The sequence below is a fragment of the Lissotriton helveticus genome, chromosome 4_1, assembly GCF_964261635.1.
Source record: "Lissotriton helveticus chromosome 4_1, aLisHel1.1, whole genome shotgun sequence".
NCBI classification, from domain to species: Eukaryota; Metazoa; Chordata; class Amphibia; order Caudata; family Salamandridae; genus Lissotriton; species Lissotriton helveticus.
The window spans coordinates 316,294,555-316,307,529 of record NC_136063.1 but is presented as its reverse complement, the minus strand read 5'-3'; the positions used below and the strand labels follow the sequence as shown (position 1 = coordinate 316,307,529).

The window sequence follows — 12,975 nt, the reverse complement described above, 5'->3', positions numbered from 1 at the left end:
CAGCCTGCCTACAGAATGAGATGCTTTTTTCACCTCCTCCCCATTACTCTGAAAATGAGAGAGGGAAAGGGCTCAGTTCATGTCAATGAGTGCTGATCAACATTACATTTTTTGCCTAGGTAGTTAGTAATATGAAGAGACTATTGACACTACAATTGAAGACAGGATTAAAAGTACCAGAAATTAATCAACATTACGCTTGCATGACAACACTTCATGTTGTGGAAGTGCAGTTCTTCGCCCACAGTGGACAAATGCACAGTAATTGAAGGAATTTATTATTTTGATTTCTTTGCAATGTAGCCAATGGTTCTTTTCTTGCCATTCATATTTTTTACCTTGGATTTCTGTATCTCATCACTTGCAACTGTCTATAATTGTGGATTGAGATTTAACATCTTTTGCAATTGGTCCTTTCTGCAGGGTCATCCCCAAACTTTATACTTTTTGCCTCTTATTTTTATGACCCTGTTTTTGATGGATATAGGTTTCTGGGCACTTTACCACTGCTGATCAGTGTTAAAGTGCATATGCTCTCTGTATACATTGTAATATGATTGGTTATCCATGACTGGCATATTTGATTTACTGTTATGTCCCTAGTAAAGGGCACGATTTGTGCCAGGGCCTGTAAATCAAATGCTACTAGTGGGCTTGCAGCACTGGTAGTGCCACCCACATGAGTAGCCCTGTAAATGTATCTGAGACCTGTCCCTGCAGTGTCTGCAAACGCAGTTGCAAACTGCCATGTTGCCCTGTCAAGTGCACCGGCTTGCCAGGTCCAAACCCTCCCTTTCCTAATATGTAAGGCAACACTAAGGTAGGCCCAAGGTACCCCAGGGGCAGGGTGCAGAGTATGTAATAGGTAGGACATGCACTGGTGTGTGTGACATGTCCTGATAGTGAAATACTGTGCATTTCGTTTTTCACTATTGAAAGGCTATATTTTCTATAGGCTTATCATTGGGGTTGCACTGTAACATTTTTACATGTGTAGCTTTCCATAGGGACAAGAAAGAAAAATGGAGATTAGGCTCTCTCAACTCATAATGTATTAACTCACCTTTTGGTAAAGGTGTTTTTTAAATTTTGTGTTTGAAAATGCCACTTTTAGAAAGTGGACATTCTCTTACTTTACCATTCTGTGTGCCTCTGGCTGCTTGTGTATTCAGTGTCTGGTGTTTGAGTGACAGGAGCTGGGGATGTGCATTGACTCTAGACAGTCACTTGGGGGGTTGAGGTGTGCCCTGCCTTGCCTGGGTGACTCATTGCGGGGCTGAATAGACCTGGTCTGCATTTAGAGTGGTGGGAGGAGTTTCGCTTACACCTGAATAGACTGTGTCTCCTTTTTGACACTGTTGTCTCCGCCCATTTTGGTCATGCTGCACCAGGGAGGATAGGACTGGTTTGGACTGGGTTCGGAGACCCTTACAGCAAAGAGAGCAATGACTATATGGGGTATAAGTATTGCACCTAATACCCCAGGACTTTAAATTACTTCCAGGATCAATAGGACCCTTCCAAGAAGAAGAGCAGAAGGACTGGGTGAAGACCACTGCCTTTTCTGTCTGAGGGGTGGGTTGGCCTGCAGCTGCTGCTTGTGTGTGTGGTGGAGGAAAAGGACTGACTCTTTTTGCCCTGCTGTGGTATCCTGCTTGTGAAGAATGTCCAAGGGCTCGTGTGTGCTTGCTTCCTGTTGTGGAAGACTCAGGGACATCAAAGTCTTCCTTCTGTGTGCTTTTGCTTTCATTTAGGAAAGTTCTGGGGCTTGCGCGTTTTTTTACAAGGATATGGTGCTTGCACGTTGTTTAACAAGCTACTGGTCCTTTTGCTTCATTTAACAAGCTACTGCTGCTTTCACGCCGGTTCTTGTTCTTACTTAACATCCTGGTGCCCTTGTCTCCCGCTTCCCCTCACATGCTGTTGGGAAGACTTGTGGGGCTTTTCCTTGCTGAAGAATGTCTGTTGCTACCCCCACCTACCCTAACACAAGCAGCGACCGAGGCGGCGCACGCCATACAAAGAGGTGAGGCATATGACCTCAACGAAGGAAAGTGTAGCCGTGCGCTAGCTGGGCAAACACAGAAGGACCACTGCCTTTTGCCTAGCAGCAGGCACCATTGAAGACTCATGCAGGACCTGGCAATGCCTCTCTAAGCATGCAGAGAGAGGAGAGGCCTCAACCTCAGCACGGCCCAGCTCCCACCAGAAACAAAGGACCCAGCAAGCATCCTGCAGACGCATGCTGCTTGTTTGGAAATCAAGGCCAGTTAGCCGAGCAGGTGAAGGAACCCTCGACGGAGGTCCCGCTCAGCCCACTTTGCCACAGCGCAGTCACGCTCACCGCAGTACGTGGGCCAGTGGCCCAACACCCTTCCGTCGCAGGCAGCTGCACTTGACCATATTGCCAACGGAGGTCACCATGTGAGTGTGCCTCCAAACTTTGCGACACCTACCTAGGGGCACATATTCAAGCTCTTGTACATCGGAGTGAATCCTCTGTAGATGTCCCGACTGCGAGCTGGTTTCAGGGAAAGCACTGGGATTCCTGTATTCCCTGTAGGAGGAAAGCAGATGCTTCTGCGACCCACGTGATGGAAAGGAAGTGCCATATCAAGAGTAGTAGGAGTGCAGGGACACTGCACCTTACGCGTTTATGGTAATGTTTGGTGCTTCGTGTGCAATGAAATTGGTGATTTATGCTGCATCTAACAACTGCCTTTTCAGGCCCTGATGTAATGCAACATAATGTGATGGAATGATATGCACAGTAACCGTGTCTTTCACGATGTGTGCTTATGACGTGTGCCACATAGGAGCATTCACACACTAACTGTGATGTTATGCATAATGTTTCCATAATGTTTTAGGACATGTTCACTCTGAAAGTTTTGCCTCAGTGCACTAACTGGGATGTTATGCCCAATGGTTCCCTGAGGATTTTTATGACATACTTAACTTATAAATAGTACTTTAGGGCACTAAATGTGGTACAACAATTGCCTAGTTGGCAAAGTGATTTATGTGATTTTGGTCTAATGTGTTATATGCATAATATAAATGATATTCATATATAAGCTTGTGTGGAGTCTCTTTTGTGGTGTGTCTAGTGTGTCACTGGTGTGTGTGTGTGTGTGTGTGTGTTGCTCAAATGCTTTACACATTGTCTCTGGGATAAGCCTGGCTCTGCCAAGCTACCAAGGGGGTGAGCAGGGGTTATCTTGTGTGTGTAACTCCCTTATCCTGACCAGAGTGGTGGGTTCTGCCTGCCTTAAGTGCATACCCTAGACAACCAGAAACCCCATTTCTAACAGTGGTTGTCAGTGATGAGTATAGGAGTTGTGTTTGCCCAGTACCACAGTGATTCATGGTTGCAGTACAAACTCTGCACTCTGACCAGTGAGTGACAACATAGTGTTTTCATGTTCTTCTATTTTTTTGTGACACCGCTTGAAAGTCAGTCATGTCTCACCTGGGTGATCCAGCAGTTGTTGTGACAGAAAGTGCGTTTAACATTAACAAGTTGTATTATTACACCGTGAGTGACCTCTAAAGCAGTTCTGTCAGGATCCTTGTTGTCATGTGAGAAGTTCCGCTAAGAGGATGGAACTGCAGGAAGCCTTGTTGGCCTGTTGGGCAGCCAAAAACCGGAGGGTGTAGGATGATGACGAGGAACTTGAAGACGAAAACCAGTCATGGGATTCTGTAACTCAGGATCTGCCTCTGAGGGTCGGGGCCTCCAGGCTGGCAGCAATGTTTCCTCTAGATGTAGGTCCTCATAGGAGCTGGTGGACAGGCAGAGGGCCAGGGATCCTGAGTTAGCACTTAAGAAGCTAAGAATGGAACGCAGAATTTTTGAAGTAGAAGAAAAGAGAATGCTGTTGGAGCATGCAATGAGAGAACTTGATGAGGAGCTCGAGAGGCTTGAGGCCATGAGTGTCTCAGCCAAGGAAAAATAAATGTGTGTAGCTCAGGGAGTGAGCTTGGCTGGGCTATAGGTGGAATCCATCAGGGCGGAGTCCAGCTCAGATGGTGGCAGTAAAAATGTGATGTCTAGTGCTGAGAGTGAACTATATGCACCCAGAGATGTGACGCCTGACTTGAAGGAGGAGTTGACATACACCAGGGTGTTCAAGGTTATGAGATAGCTCCAGTGGTGCGCAGGGTCCCTGAGGTTGATTGGGGGAACTGGCACAGGGGTTCATAGTCCTAATAGTAGAAGGGACCCTGACTAAAGTGGTGGGTTCTGCCGGGCTTAGTTGCATACACTAGCCAACCAGAAACCCAATTTCTAACATCATCACTCTTAGACATTTAAAAACTGGTCCTAGTAAAGGAAACACTATTTTGTTACCCTAAATGACACCTTCATTTCATGGTGTCAGGCTGCTTTGTATCATGTCTTCTATCTAGGCTTAAATCTTATCATGGCATAATGGTAGAAGTGGTTACGAAAGGTTGGAATAAAATGCAATACAATTGTGACCAACCATTTCTAGGTAAATTCAACAATTTATTTTTCTGAATTAGCATTCAATGTGGGTTTGCTGTTCTAATAATAAGGCACTGACTAACTGCTGTGGGGACTGGGCTCTGTCTCAAGGCCAATGTGTTGTTTCCATTTAGACTGAGATCTGTTATACACATTCTTAACCCCTTCCATGCTGGTGACGGAACGGCTCCGTCACCAGCCTCTGTCGCGCTGTGCTGGTGACGGAGCGGTTCCGTCACGGCCCGCTCGGCGCGCCTGCGGGGTGCTGATTTCGTGGCTGCGCTGGACGTTCCATTGAGTGGACGGGGCCCTGATGGAACCGCTCCGTCACAAGCACAGCGCGCCCGAGGCTCGTGATGGAGCAGTTCCGTCACGAGCATGGGAGCGCCGCGCGGTATCCCTCCCCCCTAGTGCTGTGGCGGAATTGCCGCCGCAGCGAAGGTGTTAATACCGAAGCTCCATTAATAAAGTCTTTGAGTATAACCACGTCCATTTAGCCTAGTTATAGAATTAGAAACTATGCCGCACCACAAGATCTTTCCTTCAACTAGACATAAAGTTCAAAAAGCAAGGGTGACAGACACACCTTGGTACGTGCTACATTATATTTAGAGGCAGTTAGACTTGACAGCTAATGAATTGTTGAAAATGTTTTTAAATCACGGCAGTGCATTGTTGCCCTGTTCGTACCGCAGTAGAACTTGGTTTTATACTCAGAGTGGTTGAAACAATTTCTTTAGTAAAGGTTATCATCTTAATTGGAGAGAATCCTCCCAACCTCGTCCCCTTTGGAAGATTTGGGTTAGCTCGCTTGCTCATTCCCAGTAAATCATGACCAGTGTTTTTCACCACCACTTTCACATTTCACTGTTCACCAACGGACTTTAGACAGTTTGTCTGTTGATTGTGGCTTTTAGGCCGGACTGACAGCGCAGCTGTCTGCAATATGTATGTGTATCAATTTTTTGAAATATACATAGAGTGGACTTTGGCTCCGCCCAGAGTAGTATTGCTGTCTTAACTCATGCTATTGGCTAATTAGGGTATCATTCAAGCTTCTGTGTAATGCTTCCATTGGAATGCATGAGGACCTATTTTACATGTGAAAAGTGCGCTCAGGTATCATGATACTTGTCACATTCAATTATTTTTCAGGTCCCTTTATTATACACAGAGAGAAAACATTTTTGCTACTTTTCCTCAGCAATGGAAAAGCAAAGGTCGGGCTTTAACATGGTAGTGGTAATTTCCACAAGCAATATATTTCCATATTTCACTTATGGGGACAGAGCAAGGCTTATGTAAATAACTGAAGGAAATTACAGTTCTCTTTCCTAATATTTAGCTAGTTGTGAATATGCCTCTTTTGTTACACACTTTCCAAACTTTTACGTGCAAAGAAAATGTGCATGTTATCCCAAACTGAAGATAACATGAGTAACCTGAAGTTCACCGTCGAGGTTATGAGAAAATGAAGAGTGCGTGGCCTTACCTGCAGCCAATAGACGTGGGAGAATCCTAATACGATCTGCTGCTATTAATGATTGGGAGTGATGCCCTGATGAGGCTACATTTTCTATTGTACTCCAATCTGAATAATGAGCTCATTAACATGGATTAGCCGTTGAAGTATGAGGTGTTGTTTGCTGTGCCTAAAACCCTGGTCACTGGCACTAGTCTGGACATCACAAACAGTAACAGACATATACATATAGATACACTGAGACGAATGGCTGCCTGTTCCACTTTAGTTTGTGATACCAGGTGGGTTGGAGAGGTCGGCAGGAATGTTCCAGTGACAGTTAGGAAAATTCTAGAAAGACCGAAGTTTCTACGCTCTAGGGAGAGAGGCCCCAAGTGAGGTGCACAGTCCCTTATCAGATACAATCTGCAAGTACCCTGGGGACTGGAAGGAATGCTGTCAACCACCCAGCCAGAGTACAGAAGGACCTTAAACGTGACAAGAAGCTGCCATCTGTAGGCAACTTTCTGCATTCTGCTTGAGATGAGCAAAGCATGTCACTAAGATGCACCCTAAGGCACTATATATGATACCATCCCCAAGATTAGGAAGAGTTTCATCTGGTTCTTTATAGAAGAATACATTTATAAGGATGTGGTTCACTCTCTTTGCACGCTTTAATTTACTTAGAAGCTTCACATTCATAAGGATCGGGGTCCTCTTAAAACACTAACCCATTGGACCATTTTTGGGCTAAGGCATTTGAGATGTGTTGACCAAGCCACTAAATGCGGATTTCACCAGGATGAACTGAATTAAATTATGTGCATCCGTAAGGTGCTTTCAACAGTAACAATGGTCCCTGCACCCCCTCACCGCTGGGGACATCTCTGATAGTGTACAACAAAAATTCCTTATATAACATTATTGACCCACAGAGGAATCATCTTCCTAAGCTTTATGACTCTGCCTGGAACGCTCTTCCTCTCACACTACGGAATATTCAGGATCCGTGCATCTTCAAGAAGAATCTGAAAACTTTTCTCTTCGCCTAATTTCCGGTTGGTTACCTCTCTTTGCTCCGCGCCGGGTCACTTACGAGTATCTGTGCGCGATAGAAATTAAAATAACATAACATAACTCTACTGTAAGAGCCCCCATAGCGGACGGAGCCAGTCCTCTCTGGATTACAAATTAATACCAGGGTGAGGCGTTGTACCAGCAATGATACATGCCACCCTGCGGATGAGGGCCCAGCGTCATTAAAAAATATAGCTTAAAAAAGTCATCAGCTAGATTATATACCTAAGGACTGCAATTGCACTATTCTGAAATTGGACTCTGTTGGTCACCTTTTCTCCACTTGCCATTTCTTGAGCTTTTGAAGGAAGAAAGGCCCTGAGAGTAGGGTCTGTCTCTCTACCAATGCCTCCCAGCCAAAGAGAGTCTCGGGGTAAAGGTGGCTGTTTCATTGTGAAGGGTCATAAATGCTCATCATTGAACTCTCTCAGTTTCTTGCCCTTGTTCCGAGGTTGGATCCGAGGAGGACAGACCTCTCCTGGGAGATCATTTCGGTGTGTCTGTACCACCTTTATGATGGAAATACAGAGATCAATGGATTCTCTTCTCCTTGCATATCATGACAGTTCTCTGCTACCATACAAGGTATAGTGTGTGCTGCATGTCCTGGAAACCACCTGCATTTATCAAATAAAAAGAAGTGTATAACTCACATTCATTTACTACCTAATCCTATCATAAGGCGGTAGGAGACCCATATCACAGCAGTTCACCAGTTATAGCTCTGTAGTCAGAGACTGCAGTTCGCATGCAAGGGTAGCGAGCCCAGAGGCGTTTTTTCTTCCTCAATAATACATTGCATATCTGTTTGCTTTACAATCCCATTTTACCAGTAGACACACCTTTAACTCTTGACCATAATTTAAGTCTGCAGTTCCTTCTCAACAGAATTTTCACACCACATGTGTGGGTGCAAAAACTGTACCTCAATATTCAGGACACCCCAAAATTTAGAAAATCCAAATGTATGCTATATTTCTCCCACTGAAAGTAATAGCACAAAAAGGCACCCACCTGACATTAAGTTAACAAAGTACACAAACAAATAACTTGGGCCACTCAATAATTCAGTTCTAGATCAAGAAAAACTTAAAGAGTTCATTACAAAAAATCTCATAATCAGGTGGTACATTATAGACGCCAAAGGCTCAATTAAGGAATTGTATAGAGTAGTAAAAATTAAAACTTGCCCCAAGTCCCAAATGAGTAGCAAAATCCACTACGTATTGGGCAGCATCCCTAATAGAATAGGGAAATGTTCTGGCTCACGCCTAAAATTAAGGAGTTCCAATACCGATTTCTTGTGTAAAAAATTAGTAAAACATCATGGTGTGGTCGCAAGTATCAACTCTTTGGCAAATCAGGAATATGAACATCATTACCTTAACACATAAACACTATCCCAATATAAGAAAACATTTAACGTCTTCTATGCGGCTGCCATCCAGAGATGTTTGAACAAAATATGAAGCATTTAATAATATTGCTTCACTCAAATGAATAAGACCAGTCTACACAGGAAAACTACAGCAAAAAGACCTTGGGAGTTGAAACATATCAGGAACTCAGAAAAATGTATTGAAAGTTTTATATTCATAACAGTGGAAATAAACCTTTTCATCAGCGCTGAATTCGTTCAGCAGAGCTTGTGAGGAGAGAAGAAGTGCAAGGGGACAGGATGGGAGGGGTGAGTACAGGAGCAAAGGACAGTAATGGCATCCATTATATCCAAAATGGCATTTTCACATAAATGGGGCATAACTGAATAATACTAATAAACACACTTCTATATATTATATTAAACTTTTTTCAACTCTAATGATATTAGCTCATCATATGAGTATTGGATCCCAAAAAAAAAGATTGCGTTATAAGTATTACTAATAAATATAAATTTAGTAAAAAATGCATGCACCCATGCACAGGGCTCTATCTGTGTACACTAATGAATCCAAACTCTGCGGACTAGGTGTGTCCTCCTGGCTTACCATTTCAAACAACGCCAAGAGAATGGAGTTGTATACCCTATATTCCCCAAAATCTTTTAGACTAAAATTTGAAATATACATTTTCATACTTTATTGCCTACTGTGTCATAGAGCTGTGTGAGCTTTTAAATTGCATGTTACGATGCAGAGAAAGTGATTGTACTTCACAGTGTCATGGGTGATTAATCCTGATTCCCAAAGCTAGAACAGTACCTTAATAATATTCCACTCCCTGCTCCTTTTTGTTTCTGTGTCTAGGGCCAAATTGTCCACACCTTATCTGAGGAAATGAGTGTGAGTAAGAATTATAAAGAAGTAAATCTATCCTTCCACAGTTTATGAAATAATATAAAACTCTGTTAGACAAAAAGGAAAGTGACCCGATATTAAAGTAGGCATTATATTCTTTTGATTGCTGTCATTCCTTATACGTCTATGTTCATTTTCATTTCAGGATCCAAAGGTGGTGTAGGAGATGTGGGTGATCAGGGACCAATTGGAAAAATTGGTCCACTAGGTGGAAAAGGTAAGTAAAGTTATGAAACTATTTGTTGTTAAAATTAATTTAGCTAATGATGTATTGTTTGGTTTATAGCTGGTCGGTGTAGAAGAGAGGTAGGCTAGTGGTTTGTCTTTGGAAGTCCTTATCAATATATGGCCACAACAAGGGAGTGTGCTGAGCATTCCAACACACAGAAGTCAGTGAGTCGAGTGTTCTTCAAAGATGGCAATTAAAGTAACAAGTATTGGCAGCACCAGTATGTCTGGGTTTAATGTGCTAACACATACAGCGAAACACTCGAGAGGGAGCCAACAGGAGCGGAAATAAAGGGTAACAGTTGTAACATAGTCTCTCAAGCCAAGAACTGCAGTGGAGGTAGAAGGATACACCCACACAGCTAATAACATTAGGTGAGAGATGAATACACCACTGGGATAAGCCAAGACATAATTAACAAAGTCTCCAGGCAATCGCTGGAAGAGGCTGGTCATACAATGGCAGTGGTTGAAAGGGATGGCACAAAGCCCAATATGTGCACAATGTTAGCAGTGGCCTGTTTAAAAGCTGCACTGTCAAAATGCATACTTAATAAATAAGAACGAAGGATGTATCTATATTTTGTGAAATTGCTTGTTTTACAATTCCTCAGATACAGTTTTACAAATGTACTCCAGGAATCCATAGGCATGTACACTTCAACTATATTCAAGAGTCAATAATCCACATAAAAAATTATTTAGTACTAACATTTTAGCAGATTAAATGGTTATACATGGTAATCATATCCCTTATTACATTAAGCCAATAGTCTGTCTCAGTATAGTCAACATTATATGATATCATTATATGTATGTTCGATTTAAATGAAGATTAAAGTTGCCTTGTCATAACATACAGGTTTGCCAATTCCATGGCCTCTTGGACCCTTGGGTGCTTGAATATGCAGAGGGTTGTCTGTTGGTTGTGTTTTTTAGGTATGTCTTGACAGCAAAGCTGTCTGCAATATGCATTCCTACTTATTTTTTAAAGTATACATAGAGTTGGCTTTGGCTCTGCGCAGAGAATTACTATCGTACCTCATGCTATTAACTAGCTGGTGTATCATTCTGCCCTCCAGGAGTGGCTTCCTTTGTAATGCATATAGGGTTATTTTACACATTAAAAGTATACTTAACCATCATGCTGTTTGTCAAATTCAATCATTTATCGCCTGTATGCATTCTGTACAGAAAGCAATACCTTTTTTCTGTTTTTCCCCAGCATGGGCAAACCATCAGGGCATTCTTTAAAACAACGTTTCTGAATGCCTGGCTTTACATGCGTTGACACATTTTAGCCAGAACTGTCGACTTTGCAAGTGCTGGCTTCCATAAGAGGTTTAATAGTGGGGCTAGATCTTGCAACTCTTGCTCTCTGACTTTTACGAAAGAGAACGGAGAATATAACTCAGAACACGTGTACGATTAAGTTCGAAAATATGCTTTTACAGTCTTTTAAGAACTCCTATTAGCTATCAATTAAATGTTTATTTTGGTGGCTGAAGAACTTGCACAGTTCAGCTTAACGGGAATAAATATGATTTAAATTATTTAGTTTACTCTCTGTAAATTGTCATTTATGTAATTTACACCTGTAATTATGATACTGGGAAATAAAAGAACAAAGAATAATCCAGAACATCGGGTTATCAGTGATGTACTCTAAGTGGAGCACAAGTCACAAACATTATCCAGCTTGGTAAAAAGTTAAGAAATAAGAAATTGACAATTGGAATGGCAATATTTTGTAGAAAAGAAAAAAGAAGGAGGCGCATTATTATTGTTACCCTCAAAATTATATTCTTCCTCAATTTATGTTTCATTTATGAATCTTTGTTTTATCCAAATGAATGTATTTCTTTTATAGTATAATCCTAAAAACATACCCTTCACAACTGTGTGGTCAATCCATCACAATAATTAAACAAATGTCTGCACCACCGATTTTATCATCATAGTCAGCACATGTTCTACCTTTCCTGCTGCTTTCCCAAAGCTGCAATGTAAACAAAAACAAAGAATCACTTTTTGTATTTCTAAATTCGTTAACGCAGGAGCAGTAGCCCGCTACAGTGGGCTATAAAGCTATATTAACTTGTTTAAAGAAATTAAAAGGCAGATAACTTGGTCTTAAAGTTGTCCAAGAGATTCATTTGTGATAAGTCTCAATCACGTTACCTAGGTGATTTAAAAAAAAGGATCAATGTACTTCTTGATTATTATGAAAAGACGCATTCTGTCTCCCTCACCACTGACTGGAAGTAGATTTCTCAAAGAATGAATGGCGTTACTTTGACAAATCTTGCTCGGATTTCAATCTTTACTAATATTTAGGAAGCATCTTTACAAACGATGCTGCATTGCCCATGGTACAGCTCTAAAGATCAAAATGCTGGGATCCAAATAAGTATTAAGTAACTATCTATAAACATTATCTGTTAGTTAGTCTGTCAACAAGTGCATGAATTGCACCATTACCTTCAAACGCTACTCAAAGCATTATTGTCTACGGTCGCCATGGGCTGGAAACCCATTTGTTTCAAATAAAGCAAACATATATATGAACGTTTTTTGTTTTGCTAAGAACTTTGGTGACAATTGAGGAATCTTTATGAAAGAAGTTCATCCACATCAGCTTCTGCCTTGAAAGAGCAGAGGTAACCCCTCAAGTGGGGGCAGAGTAAAAAGAAGGGTACCAAAATGCAATTTCACATGCAATTTCTTGTAGGAACTCTGGACACCACTGTAGCCCTAATGGCTGAACGGAATTGCACCCGATTTGAAAGAAAGCTAGATATTTACCCAAAAAGCAAGTTTTTTGTGATTTGGTTCAAACTCGTTCAGTAGTTTTTAAGAACTAATACATTTATAGATATCTTGATGATTGGGTCAACGGCCTGCGTGCGTTCCACAGGTATGCAACTTCAAACAAAGATGTGATGTGATTGGTCCAGAGGGTCTTTTTTCGCCATCAGCCATTGCACTACCAGGGGAGAAAAAGGCTCACACGAGTCCCACTGGAGCTCACGCTCTGATTTGCTGGCCACGACATGAGAAATGTTGTGGTTAGCATTATAGGACACACAGATAGGAAAAAACATTTTTTTTTAAATAAAGAAGGGATCGGATACAATCTGTTGGATCTGCAGCTAATTCACACCGTGCATGGTCAAAGGTTGTGCGAGGTAGGGGGTCTGCCTTTGGGAGGTTGACCAACCCTACATTGCAAATGACCAAAGGCCATGAGCACTTGGGATGGCTGCCAGCAGGTAATTGGGTGCAGGGTCTGGCCACAGTCCAGGCAGGCCCTGTGGCCAACCACCCCATGCACATGCCTACATGCCCACTGCCCGCAGGGGGTTGGATGTAGGTGTGGCTGTAGGCCAGGCCCTGAGCCCAACTGCACCATGTGC

General features: G+C 42.3%; 1 protein-coding gene across 1 annotated transcript in view; it reads left to right on the top strand.

The window, feature by feature from the left end:
• COLEC10 (collectin subfamily member 10) overlaps positions 1–12,975 on the top strand; it is a 333,099-nt gene that overhangs the window by 201,206 nt on the left and 118,918 nt on the right. Inside the window, exon 3 of the mRNA XM_078685563.1 lies at positions 9,477–9,548. Within this exon, the coding sequence (XP_078541689.1) occupies positions 9,477–9,548 (72 nt within the window). The remainder of the gene's footprint in view (positions 1–9,476; positions 9,549–12,975) is intronic.